Below are 14,527 nucleotides of genomic sequence, written 5' to 3' on the forward strand. Positions count from 1 at the left end.
TAGAATAGTAGCAGGAATTTCATGGGATATTGCTGATAATTCACAAAATAGTATAATTATTCATAACAAAAGATAATAACGTTGTTGGTAATTCATATGATAACATTGTTGGCGGGTTGAGGAAATTAAAACACTCATTCATATCATAACATCATTTGTAAATCACCTACTGTGGTGTCAGGAAGCTGCACAAATTCTATCGCTTGGTTCAATATCTGTGCAACAGCTGATGGAGTCATAAGCTTGACTGGTAAATGTAATTAAGAACCATGTACTCTGCTCGTGCACTCCTGTATTTTTGTCCCATTTCTCTGTGAATCTTATAAGCATGATGTCCTTTCTTTTCAGTGACTGTGAGCAAAACAATTTCAGACTTCCACAATGTCACCGGGAATCAAGCTATTTACTGCTGGAGGAAAGTGTCCCAAGAAAATTCACCCATTAATTTCTTCCAGCAGTAAATAGCTTGATTCCTCCTTGTGGCTTAGAATGTCAAATGGCCATGAAACTGGATCTTTCACTTCCTGAGCCCAGGTAATGTTGTACTACATACATTGGAGCAGATGAGAGAACTTATTACATCAATGTCAAAGTTTGCAATTCTCTGAGGCTACAATGTGTTAATCGACTGGAACTTAAGCTGAGTTTGCACTTGTATCAAATCTACTCAGTGCAGGTCACTAAGGTGCTCATAACAAACACGAGCCCTGTGCCACCAAACCTAAAGGGAATCTGCTTCAACAGGTCCCAGATGATGAACCAGCACTAGTTAAATTCTCTTTACGTTAATTTAATCCTTGCTGCGGCTCTCTCACAGTCCTCCCATCACCTCCCAAGCCAATTCTGACCAATCCACGTTTCACCATTAAATCCCTCCCACTGCATCCTGACTCCCTAAACTACATTCCTCTAGCAAACATTGTTTGATCAAACCAGTATCAAATACATCCCCTTACCATGATTGAAGCTCCATCACTCTTTTAACCCATATGCTGTCCAGTTCAATGGCCTACCTATTTGCCGTCACTTGCATCAGAGAAGGAAAGGACTTCATCCCCATAGAGCAAGCAAGGCCTGTCCTGCTGTTCACAATACTGTATGGCTTCAGCGGAATCGAATTTTGCAGTGGCAGGCCCATATGAAAACTATGCACTGGCCCATTATTCACATTACATTTAACACACCTTTCATCCAAATATCATAAATTTGTTGATTTTCATGTATGTTCACTTGATTTGAATACTGAGCATTAAGAAAACAACAACACAGCAAACAACAAAAGCACGTAAAAAGCAACCAAATTCAAAGGCACAGTACAGCCCCCAGAATGCAACAGGCAACACAAGCAGGTACGACACACATGCCATTATCACAAACAAATGGACCAAGCAACAGTGAACTGAGTTCCAGAAACAATCATATTTTAGTGGTCAAATCAAGCTAAAGTTCACATGGGTTTGATTTTTTATCACATGCCCTTTTGCAATGTAATCTATTGCATGGGTTATTATCCAAGTGTGATACATATCATAAGGTGACAACTAGCTTGATCACAATTTAAATTTGAGTGATAAGTTCATTATATTCAGAAAAAAAAGTGTAAAAATTAAATTTAGATTATTATTGTCCCAAAAGAATTCTGGTGTTGCTATTAATATTAATGCAAATATTATATTACAGATTACAATTATTGAAAAAGTTTCTTCTGCTTTAATAATAGTGGTCTTATACCCACCTCATGTCAACTTTAGAATGCAACCACTTTTTAATTTTTGACAGATATAATCAAATTTTATCTTGCAAAACAAATTAAAGAAACAGTCATTATAATTGGGCTACAGCTAAGACTCATTAAACCTCAATTAATACAGAATAGTTCTACCTTTTCTCCCGAATGACCTTCGCAGTGAAGCTGCAATCAATTAACAAAGGGTCAGAAATATCTTTCAGTGTCAACTATCACCGTAATGTTGTAAACATTAGTGGTATATTTCAATGTCCGAGGAACAGATTCTCATCTCAGAGACAACAACACAAATTAGATCACACTCTTAAAAGGGAATTTAACATTTAAGAATAGGTGAGTTAATTGCATTTTTTGGTTGGAACGATTTCAACAAAATTGAATCACAGACTTTCAAAGATGGACTTCCTCTTTATCTAGTTTTTTCTTGTCAATACATTGGAAATACTAGCTTCTAATTCCTAGTTAATGGGTGAACTGATTTTGATAACCAATTATTTTGACATCACAGGTTTAACATACACAAAGCAAAGTGCATACTACATTTTAAACATGAAACAAGGAAATATATTCAAAATTAAAATGTTCAGAATAAACTTGAATTTCAATAAAATAATAATTAATTAAGATTATATAAAGTTTTGATACATTGTGTAGCCTCACATAGGAATTTTAGAAACTTTGCAGAATTATTTCATAGAATTTCCACCTTTAGTTGGTTATTTAATTCCATAATGCAAATTTAGATCAAGTTTCACATTTTCATGACATGTTTGAGTCCTCATCCAACAGCTAACTTTTCATATATGAACCTAGACAACAAATGCTGGATGTCTATTTGACTAATAAGTGCATTGTCAGTCCAAGTTGCTTCTCCAAATCCTTATTATTTTCTCACTGAATGTTCTTTTGAAACCACTGCTGTGTTCTGCAGCACAGAAACAGGCTCTTCAGCCCATCTAGTTCATGCTGAATATTAATTTGCCTAGTCTCATTGATCTGCACCCAAACCATAGCTCTCCATATCACTTCCATCCATGTATCTAACCAAATTTCCATTAAATGTTGAAATCAAACCCATATCCACCAGCACTGCTGGAAGCTCGTTCCATGCTTTCACCATCCTCGGAATGAAGAAACTCTCCCCCCCCTCCCCAAAGTTCCCCTTTAATATTTCAGATTTTACCCTTAAACCATGTCCTCCACTTCTTGCTTCTTGTGGGCCCCAAGTCCTGGCAACATCCTTGTGTGTTTTCTCTGCACTCTTTCAATTTTATGGATATCTTTCTTGTAGGAAGGTGACTGCACACAATGCTCCATATTTGGCCTTATCAATGTCCTACAAAACTTCAACATAACGTCCCAACTCCTATACCCAATACTTTGATTTACTGAAGTCTAACGTGCCAAAAGCTCTCTTTACACCCCTATCTTACTGTGGTGATACTTTCAAGGAATTATGTAGCTGTATTCCCAGAAGAAGAGGAAAAAAAAATTTGATGTCAGAAAAAAGCTGATCAGCAAATAGCAAATAACTTCTGGTCCTCCAGAAACATAAATAGAAACTAGACCATGCAGTTTAATATGATGATATTTGAAGATAGATATTTGTCAAGTCCAATTTACAGCAAAAAAAATGATGTAGAAAAAAAAAGAATTTCAGAACATTGTTACATTTAGTGTTTAAAGAAAACTGTTAGTATTCATCAACAATTTTATATTTTTAAAAACATTTCAATAAAATTTCACATACAGTAATATGTATTTTGTACATATTCATTGCAATACAGAATTGCTACAAATAAACGTGGGGCTCTAGCGATGGATGCAATCATGGCATATGAACTCATTTTTCTTTCTTTAGAAAGAAGCAATGATACACAATTCAAATTGGGTTTTGAGAGTCTTTTAGTTCTCAGTTATTGCTTTGGTGATACAAATAGAAACATTTTATAATTGGTTGCAATAGTTTCTGGCGTAATGTGGCTTAAGTAAAAGCAGTCAGTGCCCTTCTTCCAAAACTGCTGTCTAACACTTGGAGGCATGTTTGATTCTAAGCATCTGGTAAAGACTGAACCATACTTGGCTTTGATGCTTTGTCTTAGCTGCAATCAACATGTTTGGGATGACACATGGAAATAATGGTACTTGGCTCATATCTGATTGAATCATAAAGTCTTACAAATATCTACAAATCTGATAATCACAAACATTTTCAAGTCTGTATAATTAACCAATCTCTCTAAGTGGCGCAGCGTTAGAATATCAAAGATTAACATTATCGCTGATAAAGGTCCAGAGTACATCCAGCAGCCTCTATCTATCTATTTCTTATCCATCATGCTCCTCCAGGGTTGAACTGCTAAGTCCAAAATAAAACAATCACTAAAGTTATAAACATACTCTTGGTCCTACTTAAAACACAAGAATGCCAAAGTAAAAGGTATGGCTAAGAAGAGTATGTAATGCCGTGGTGGTTATATTATGAGAATTGTAATTCAAAGGTGTGCACAAACAATTCAGATATCAGATTTCAAATCCCACCAAGAGTTGCTGTGGAAATTTAAATTCAAGTTAATAGTGTGGATTTTAGGGGGATTGGGGGAGAAACACCCACTATTCTTAGTAATGAAAGTACTGTGATTGCCTTATGCTAATGCTGGCTGGGTGAAGAATCAGCCATCCTTCGCCTCCTTGGCCTTCCTGTGACTGGACCACACAGTTAAATCCCTAGACTCCCTCTGAAGTGATGAAGCAGTTTGCCATTCACAGTACAATCTAAAGATGAAGGGATAGAATTGGTTGGACCTTGACCTTGGAAAATCCTCCTCACAAACATCTGGGGCAGGTGTCTAAAGTGGGAGAGTTGACCCAGAGACTAGTCAAGCAATAGCCTAACCTTTGCATATGCACAGATTACATGCCAGGCATCATCATCTCTACATACATCTTGCCCCATTGCAGTTAGATGCACAGTCATACACAGACAGGTGGGAGAAGCTACAGGTGCGGTCAATTAAAACAAAAGACTGTTCTACCTGTCACTCCTGATTCCATGAAGTGCCATGGGATCGTCAGCAATGTTCAAGGAAACCTTCTAATGACCATTTCCTGCCCTCTTCCATGTTAAACACCTGGACAATGCATTGAAAATACCAAGGGCACAGAACCCTCGACATTGAATGGGGACCTCAGTATCAATCACTGATGTTGCCTTGGTAACACCATCACAGGACAATCACTTTGATTCCTGAAAGACCAACATGAGGGATAAATCTTCTTGGCATCCTTACCAATCTAACTGCAGCAGATGCATCCATCAATAGCTTGGTGGAAGTGACCATACAGAGTACAAGTGTTATTCTTACATTGAGGATACTCTCTATAGGGAACTTAAAACCTCAAGTGTGATGGAACAGCTCAAACTGAGTATCCATGAGGCACGGTTGACAATACACAGCAGCAGCAGAAGTCCACACCTTCTTAATATTTAACCTCATAACTTGGCCTATCCCTCACATCACCATTACTGTTAAGTCAGATAATCATCCCTGCTTTGATGAGAAGTATAGGAAAGCACGACATAATTCTGCAGTGTCAGTTTAGTGGAGCATCAATACAGGGTTATGTGTCTGCTAAACAGCAAAGCCATCATACCATTGATAGAGATGAGCAAACTCATAATCAACAGATCAGGTTGAAGCTCTGCAGATCTACCATGCCTAGTCCTGAATAATGGTGGATAATTAAACAACAAACAAAAGGATAAGGCTTCAAGCATACCCCCATTCTCAATAAAGATGGGATCCAGCATGCGAGTCCCAAAGGAAAAAGATGTAACCTTTAAAATCATGTTTGGGTAGACGTGCTGATTGCTGTAGTTCTGTAATTCTAAGATTCAAAGAAACAAAGGATTCTTACTCTTTTTTTAATGTATTGGATAACACTCTGAACAATTGATTTAATTTATTATTGTGGGATTTTGTTCTATGCACATTGGTAGCTGGACTTTAAAAGTAATAGATTAGCAAATAATTCACTGGGACTGTAGATATAACTACCATTGCCTCTTTCATGGGTGAGGATATGTGTAAAACTGTAATCAGCTGTCTACAACAGCCATTCTCAACCTGCTTTTGACAATGGCCCTGTTTAAGCCTCCTCTCAACCTTTATGAGCCCCTTCTTTGTGAAGCAGACCGGTGTAGTCGATTTCTTCTATACTTCTCTCCTACCGACTATATAAAAAACATTTAGGATTTCAGTCTGTGACCCCCATTAAATGTTCTGTGGCTCCCATTGGGAATGGCAAGTCCACAATATTTTTATTTGCATTTTCTTTGGGCTTTGTCTGGAGCCTAAAGCAAGAAATGACTGGATGGGTTATTTCCAATTTCTGAGCAAAATCAACACCTACACATTTCCAAATTAACAGCAAGGAGTCAGTCAGGTAGCAATCCAATGTGGTTGCCTTGGGCCATGTATGACATGGCAATGGTTATGTATAATAAGGCAGGCAAAATATGCATTGCCCTTTGAACAGGCCAGACCACATAACAAGTGGGTTAAATGAAATTTGGTCTAGAGGATTTGATGAAAATAATAGAATTCTTGTTATTTTGACAAAAAAAAGTCTCTATCTGTTGGCCCTTCATGAAATGATTGGAACAACCCAATCACAAGTGCACATGTACCAATAAAAACCACCTAATGAACATAGATTTGGAAATCTCATTCCGACTGGCCATTAAACAGTTGTATATTTGGAAGCAAGGTCAGAAGGTGATTGCTTGAACAAAGTAGATCTTTGTCCTGTGTCTAACTTTACTAATAGTACTCATTCCAGAAACTAAATATCAAAAATGGTTAGAATAAAATACATAATCAAGGAAACTAGTAGAACTTGAGCTTTCAAGAAATGGCTTTTATATTTATTGCCAAGTTTCATCATCATTCAGACTGGAATATACTTGCAGCCTTCTCCTCCTCCTCATGTTAGCTCTTTACACTTTAATACTGCCCACAACTGGGTAGGATAAGATCGCAGAACTTTGACTGATCTGTTGGTTCTTGGATTATTTAGCTCCAGCTTAACAAACACCCCATTTTTAGTTATATTTTTTATTTCTCGCTCCTGCCTTGCTTTTCCACATTCCTCACTTAAGCAAGACTGACTGCTGGTAATGGCAAGATGAGGGATATGTCAAGGTGTAATTCCAAATTGTGTCAGAATACAATTCTATTGCTTCAACTGGCCCATGGAATATCATGCATTCCACCTTTGAGCTTCTGGATCTGTTCTAAATCTATTCCATTTATCACAGTGGTACTCTCAGTTTGACAATGGAACACCATCTCCTCAACTCTCATGAATATTATTGTGGCCAAATCAATGGGTGAGAGGCAAGCTGATGAGAACAAAGTGAAAGAGACTTATCCTCTTTATTTTGTATCTCCTGGTACAAAACTCAGCATAGTAGCTATGTCCTTCAGGGCAGATATCTCAGTCAGTGAGCCATGGTGGTGGACATTTAGGTAAACCAGCAAGTCCTTTTATTGCTGTTGGATAGTCAACATAAAGGGTGGTGATGAGCTAATGAGTGGGATATTTGTTTGTCCATTTTTGCTCTGATCCTCTAAATCCAGTCACTATATAGGAGAAGGTAATGGAAATACTCTTGAATTGACAGTAAGGTATAATTGCATGAGAATGATTCTAACAGGCAATTGCTTGCATAGACTGTGCAAAGACACTTATAGTTCAGGCAGAAGTCCCCAGAGTTCTGTATGGAGAATTTTTCAGGGTTGACTGGGTAGTCTGTACACTTTATAACTTTGATTCATCATTGATCTTCATACGGACCATAAACTGTTGACTGTGTGATTAGAAGGTTAGATCACAGCAGTTTGGGTACCATTTGTTAGGGTAGCATATTTTGTATCCCCCTTCTAAATATATAAGGCACATTTGTTCAGACCTAGATTTCTAGTCTCTCGACAATACCATGACGAGCTAGAGTGTTGTAGTGATCCAAGATAACTTTGGAGAGAAATGCAAGATTAGTTGATCCAATCTTATTCTCTACCCAGAAACTACAAAATTCTACACATGGAGATATACAAAAAATACCCAACACTCCTAATGCCTGCTTAATGGTGGTGTCAGAAGACAGTCAAAGGCAATCTTTAACTGTGAACAATCCTCTTAAGTGTTTAAAATGTTGTCAAGATGCCTAATAAGTCAGTTGACAGTAATGCTATAAAGATACATGGTGAAAGATCACCACATGCAATGCCTTTAGTGTACAAATGAAAGGTGTGATGTATTGAACCCTTGACCAAATTCACAATATGCTTTCTCCCCATACAAACTTTAAAACTAGGACATTCATTTACTACAAATTCTCCCAGTAAGCTGTCACATAATTATATGAATATTATGGCAAACTGTACTTTAAAATTAAATTGGGCAGTGAAAAAAGATGAACCTTTACCATTCATAATCACTACCTTTTAAGAACATAGATGCTCAAACACTTACTATAATTCATACTTCCAAAATATCTTTCACAAGCAGTACTGTTTTGTTTCACCAGTGATTATACTGCCTTACTGATCTGAAACTAATTTTTTAGATTGCAACTTGCATCTTGCAAGACATATGCTTCAGGATGGGAACAGACTGGACAGAGATTATTGTTAGCTCATGTATGTAGAGTTCCAGTCTTGGATGGGAATTTTTGAAGTAATATTTTTAGTGTTTGATGGGACTAACTTTTTTTCTAAAAAACATCAAATAGAATCTGTGATTAAATTTGTCTAGTTGATGGGTGATCCAACCAGCCACAAGGTCTGGTTGTACAGACGCTGGAGATGGATGCCAGTGTGACAAGAAACTCTACTATTCTTCAGACCACCTACCTCAAGTAACCTCACCACATTTACAGTAATCCTGTGATAATCCAACTGATTTAGTTGTAAAGCCTTTAATATCTGTGCTTAGAAAAATGTATCCATCATTGCTTTAAAATTTTTAATTAACCAAAAGTCAACAGTTGTTTTAGAGAGCTCCAGACCACTTAATTGGGTTAATTTTGTTATATCCTCTGTTTGCAACACTACCTACCTAAATGCCATCTTTCAATGCTTGAGGGAATACAAGCCTTGTCTGTGCATCTTATTCTTATCATTTACTCCTCTAAGCCCCAGTTCAAAGCTATCCTTGAGCACTAGACTTCAATAAGGACTCGATCTTTATTATATCTATGCCCAATAATCCACGCATCAACTCAGGGATACTGCCTGTCTATAACTTAAACCTGATGTTTTGTCTGTATACTGGCTGGGTTGTTTGTGTCAGTGTTAATGAGGCTGATACCTACCTGTCCGGGAGAGTCTATCAAGCCTCTCAACGCTGGCCGAGGAAAGCCGGCGAGCTCTGGGGCTGCTGACAGGGGTGGCTGGATTTGAGATCTCCAAGTCTGTCTCAGTATTTGCAACCTCCCTGGACAGCAGCAGCTCCTTGGCGCATTTGTGACAGACACTGTGCTGGCAGGGCAGGATCAGAGGATGAGTGAAGAGCTCCTTACATGATGGACAGATGAGCTCCCGCTCAATGTTTTTAATGGGAACCTACAGAAAGAAATGTTCACCCATTAACAGCCCAGCAGAGATCCAGTGAGCCATCTTAGTTCCCGCAAACTCTAAGGACCCTTAGATATTACACTCCATGTTCGCATTATGTTACTGTAACATTTAATATAAAAAGCAGAAGTCATAAAGAATTGCATCTTGATATTTATATGTGATTATTATGTACCGTTTAATGTGTATGTGCATGCACCATGGTCCAGAGAAACGCTGTTTCATTGGGTTGTATATGTACAACCAGATAATAATAAACTTGAGCATGATCATGGCCCCTTTGCTCTGTTCCTCATCTGTGCCAGTTCTCCAATCCCTTCAATTTCCTAATCATTCAAAAATGCATCTTTCTCCATTTTACATACCTATAGTAGTCTAGATTCCACAAGGCTCTGGAGCAGTGGGTCTCCGACGTTCGCTACCTAAAGTAAAACCTCATTACAACACGGTAATTGGGGTCCAAGATTTCACACCGCGATACAGCCGAGTGGCGGAACAGATGCATGTATGTCACGGTACAGGAAGCAGGAAAACAAAGTACTGTGGCTCAAACCCTACACTAAGACCTTTAAACTCCACATATTAACATACACATCTTGTAAATGAGTCATAAGAGACCATTTTTGAGTTTGTGGCTGTTAGCCACTGTTAGCCTGGCTCCTAAAATCAATGTTTGGGGTCCACCGACACCCACGCTATAAGCGATTCCGCGGATTAACGAATCGCGTTCTAACGAGGTTTCTCTGTACATTGAAAAACTCCTATGCATATAAATTAATATTCTTAGACAATAATATACATAATAAAACATCCTGAGAGGTTAGCTGCAAGTTTTGCAGAATATAATTGAAGTTAATAACTGCAGATGCTGTCAATCTGAAACAAAACCAGAGAATGCCGGCTCTCAGCAGGTCACTCAGTATCTGTGGGGAGAGAAAGGGGATTAATATTTCAGGTCATAACCCCTGTAAACATGAGATTATTAATGTCAAGATGTGTGTGGCGGGGGGGGGGGGGGAGAGAGTCGTGTCCGTGATGTAGGGCAGAAAAGTATATTTGGAGGCTGAAAAATATAAACACATTGAAATAAGAGTAGAGCCACATCGGCAGAGAGGGAAGTTGGAATGGTTAATGCCCATGAGGGGGTACCAAGTGCTTGCCTATATGCATACGGATGCTAATATTCCTTGAGCCTATTTTTGTCATAACTACAGTCGTGTAGGAGACCAATGGGAGAGGGATCGGAATGGGAAAGGGACGGAGGATTAGTGACCGACGGCTGGGAGTTCAGGACGGTCCAATTCCGCAAAGCGGCCCAGAAACTCGAGCTGAAGAGCGGGGTGTGGGTGGCAGGGAGCTCAGATCTCCAGCACTGGGTGGCAGCTCAGTCCTGCAGGTCCCTGTTTAACCGGCATGGCCCGGGTCTCGCTCCTGACTTAATATCAAGATGTTAGGAATGCAAACGCCGAAATTCAGCGGCACCAGGTCTTCCGGGGTCCTGACTGGCACAGTGAGCCCCAAGGACCAAGCTTGGCTCAAGAGGACGCCGAATGCGGCCATAGATCCCGCGACCACGGCGGTAAGTTTTAGCGCTTGTTGAGCGGGGATAGAGGGAAGATCCCATCTCAGCGGCGACAGATGCAGCGTGTTCGAATCCACACGGACCCGGTGTCTCATGCTCGGGTTGAGGGGACTGTCTGGTCGCTGGGAACCAGCTACAGCCCCGAGCAGAGAGGGCGAAGCTAGGGGAAGGAGCGGATTACGCTGGCTTACTCAACCCCTGGCGGACCCACGGGCGTTTTCAGCCTCAGCGAGGACCCCTTTGGCTCCGGGACCCTAAACTCGGGAGACAGTTTGTCACCAACCCGGGGGGGGGGGGGGGGGGCGGACACCGCCTGCAATGCCCTGAGAGGAGCAACGCCTTCTCGGTCGGAGTCAGAAAGTACCTGTTGGCCACTCCGCGGTCGGCCAACCGGCTCCGGTGCCACAGAAGCAGAAGGAGACTTCAGGGTCTATCGACTGATGGCAGAATTGCACGCACTCGTCTCGCCCATCCCTTCGGATGAAAGGGAGAACGGCGTCCACGCTCCCCACTCTACAGAAGGCTCGTCCTCTCCATACAGATCACCCACCTCGCCACGAGAGATCCTGTCAACGATGAATCCAAACTCACTGATGTCATCCGAGTCGGACATGCTCGAGGGTTAAAAGGCAGCTTGGTGGGCGCTCCTGTGCAGTTCCCGAATTGCCTTTGACTGGTCTGGTCCAGCCAGGTAGCCAGAGGTCCGCTCTGTTTGGCCCGGAGAACTTCGCTGAAATCGTTTGATTGACCTCGATTCCACCGTCCCAGTCGCTCTCCCGAAGCCCAAACTCCGCCCACAGCGTCTGATCTGGGGGCGTGGAGACGGGGCATCAGACTGTCCCAGAAAGCGATCACCACTCGCCGGCAATTAAGCCTGAAGCTGTCGCCTCCTCCGGCCAGCTCTCCCTCCGCAGGGACGCGCCCTGCTCCTGTCACAGCGGAGCCACGACCAGTTGGTCCCTTTCAAAACAAGAGAAAGTCATTAAAAACCCTCGTCGGACCATATTCATTTCATTGTACTGTTTTCCGGACCCCGCCTGGTACCCGGGGCGGGTTCCAACCAGATATCAAATTAGCAAGTAGTTACAAGTGGAATCCAACTCATCCGAGAACTCGCTACATTTACCTGCAAGGCATGACTGCCTGTCATTAATTATGCGCTGCCTACAATCTCTCCGGGCGAATGGCGGTCAAGGTCGGTGAAAGAGGACGGGCATCTAGACATGGAAATGAGGCATATCAGAGCTTACTCAAAGCCGAGCATCCCCAGAGACGCTCGGTCGCTCTATGGGGTGGGGTTAGACTAGCGCCTTAGTCGAGCTGTTTACTGCCTGCTTCCCTGAGATCGTACGACAATGTCGCTGTCTTCCTTCTCAGCGCTCTGTGCAGTCAGGGCCACGCCCGCCTCGCAGAGGCGGCTCCCACGCGTCGGGCGTGAGGATGGCAGACACACAGAGAGAGGGAGGTAACAGGGAGGACAGTTCGGCCGGAGCCTGCAGGGGCACCGGACTCAGGTTCGGGCTGGGGAACACGAGTAGCCATTGCCGGCGGAGAGGCGAGCACTGTGTAAAAGGTGAAAGCGCTGGCTCGACGCGGCTCCAGCGCCGGGCCGAGGACAGTTCTGACATTGTTCTTGTCTGTTGGACGCGGTTTGGCTGCAATTCAACAGGTGCAAAGCCGGATGCAACTTCCAAAATCAAATGAAGAGGACTCGGAAATACTGGCCTCCGAAAAGCTCTGCCGCTGTACCTGTGCAGCGAAGAGACACACAAAAAAAAACGGCTACCTTCAAACAAAAGGAAGGTGCTGCGGAGGGAGGACATTTGTAATCAAGGACGAATCCCCGGCAGCATTCAACGGCGTCCAGACAGGGCAATACAATGAACGCTCGGAGCGATGGCCTCTTAGCTCAACTCGACACAGAAAGTCACGGCGCGACCATTCTTTGTTCAAATCCATTGTCCAGGCGAGATGCAACATTTGATATCCTTGTGGAGCATCTGACAGGATTAGGTTACAAGATTTATACTTAGATACATTGGAAGCTAGTACCACTCTCACCACTGAAGGTGTTTGAGAAGGAACCGATTAATTAAGATTATACAAACTGCAATAAGGCGTCAAATCCACCTCTCAAGCTCTCATCTTCAGAGCAGTGTTTCCCGTTCAATGATACGACGCGGCAGAATCGTAGGATGTGGTAGTGCACCAAGTGCTGGGTGGAGGCAGGGCACATGCACTCCTGCCTGCACGTTAAAGGAGAAAAAGAATCAAAATAGATACCGCATTTATGTCTAAACTATCACCTCGCGATTTTAAACAAAACGACCTTCAGTCAGACTGTAACTTGTTTGCAATTCACGACTCTCGTCATTCTGGCAGGCTCGGTTTGAATGTGATGACTTGATCAAGATTAAGCAAAAATAATTAGAACGCAGAATGTTTAATTTCATGGCGGTGATCAGATTTAATATAAAGCAAGCGGCCGTATAAGTATAGAACATTCCAGTGCAGTACAGGCTCCTCAGCCCATAATGTCCCGACGATATGTACCTAAAAAAAAAGAACCCCTCCCGACCTCATAACCCTCCATGCATGCCTCTGTATAAGAGTCTCTTAAATGACCTAATGTTCCATTGGAACTGGAAGATAGAGCTTGAAAGGATGACAGTTCTTCAAATGAGTGATCCAAATGGTCTTTCACGATAGTTCTGCATAATTTGTCCCTTCAATTCCTTTTTAAACGTCATTATTGAACTGAACAAAAAATCAAATCCTCAAGTTACATCTTTTTCTTTTTGTCAATGCCTTACCCTCGTGTCCTCTGGTTTTAAACAATGAAACGTTTATCTTTATATTCTTGTCAAAATATTTCATGATTATAAACATCTGACCTCTCCTTAACTATAAGCAGAACAGCTCCATATCTCTAACTTCTGGTTGTGAATGTGCTATTTAAAGTGGTCGCTATCTCTTGGCGTAAACAAGTGAAGCTTATCGGAGATGGGGGAGGAACAAGAAGGGACAAGTTGATGTTGTTGTTTCCCCAGTCCCTGCCCCTCACAACAGCAACATGGGGAGTAAAATTTGTCTGTCACATGTGGATAGCTACACTACTTCAAATTCCTTTGAACTAAAATTACTTTCCAGAATAATATCAATGGAAACCCTAGTCAATGGGCATCATGAGGAAAATCCCAGTGGTTGTGGTCATAGCTGTACCAAAAAGGTTGTTAGAGATCAATAATTTCAACATCACTGCAGAGGTTCCACAGGGAATGTCCACATGCTTCAGCAATGACCCTTCCATGATATGATCAGAAGTGGGAATACAAGTGGGCAAGAATGAAAGGGAAACATATATACATAATTTTACAGGGGTCAGTAAGAAAAAAGCTGATAGATGAAACTAGAACTGAGGGACATAGCCTCAAGATTCAGGGAGTATGTTTAAGACAGAGGAGAAACGGCTTTTCCCAGAGGGTGGGGAATCTGTGGCATTCTCTGTACAGCAAAGCTGTGCAGGCTGCTTCACTGAATATATTTAAAATCGATTTT

The 14,527-nt window shown here is 41.6% G+C and overlaps 1 protein-coding gene across 2 annotated transcripts in view; it reads right to left on the reverse strand.

The window, feature by feature from the left end:
* The window catches only part of trim36 (tripartite motif containing 36), a 127,235-nt gene extending 114,854 nt beyond the window's left edge, over positions 1-12,381 (reverse strand). The window contains exons 1-4 of one of the 2 annotated variants that reach the window (XM_069931141.1): positions 12,096-12,381; positions 11,520-11,929; positions 9,126-9,375; positions 1,883-1,912 (exon numbers count right to left, since the gene is read on the reverse strand). In XM_069931141.1, the coding sequence (XP_069787242.1) occupies positions 1,883-1,912; positions 9,126-9,375; positions 11,520-11,582 (343 nt within the window). In that variant the 5' untranslated portion in view covers positions 11,583-11,929; positions 12,096-12,381. The remainder of the gene's footprint in view (positions 1-1,882; positions 1,913-9,125; positions 9,376-11,519; positions 11,930-12,095) is intronic. The other variant, XM_069931147.1, reaches the window with a different exon arrangement.
* Between the last annotated feature and the right edge of the window lie 2,146 nt (positions 12,382-14,527).

The sequence above is a fragment of the Narcine bancroftii genome, chromosome 1 (genome assembly GCF_036971445.1).
Source record: "Narcine bancroftii isolate sNarBan1 chromosome 1, sNarBan1.hap1, whole genome shotgun sequence".
Lineage (NCBI taxonomy): Eukaryota > Metazoa > Chordata > Chondrichthyes > Torpediniformes > Narcinidae > Narcine > Narcine bancroftii.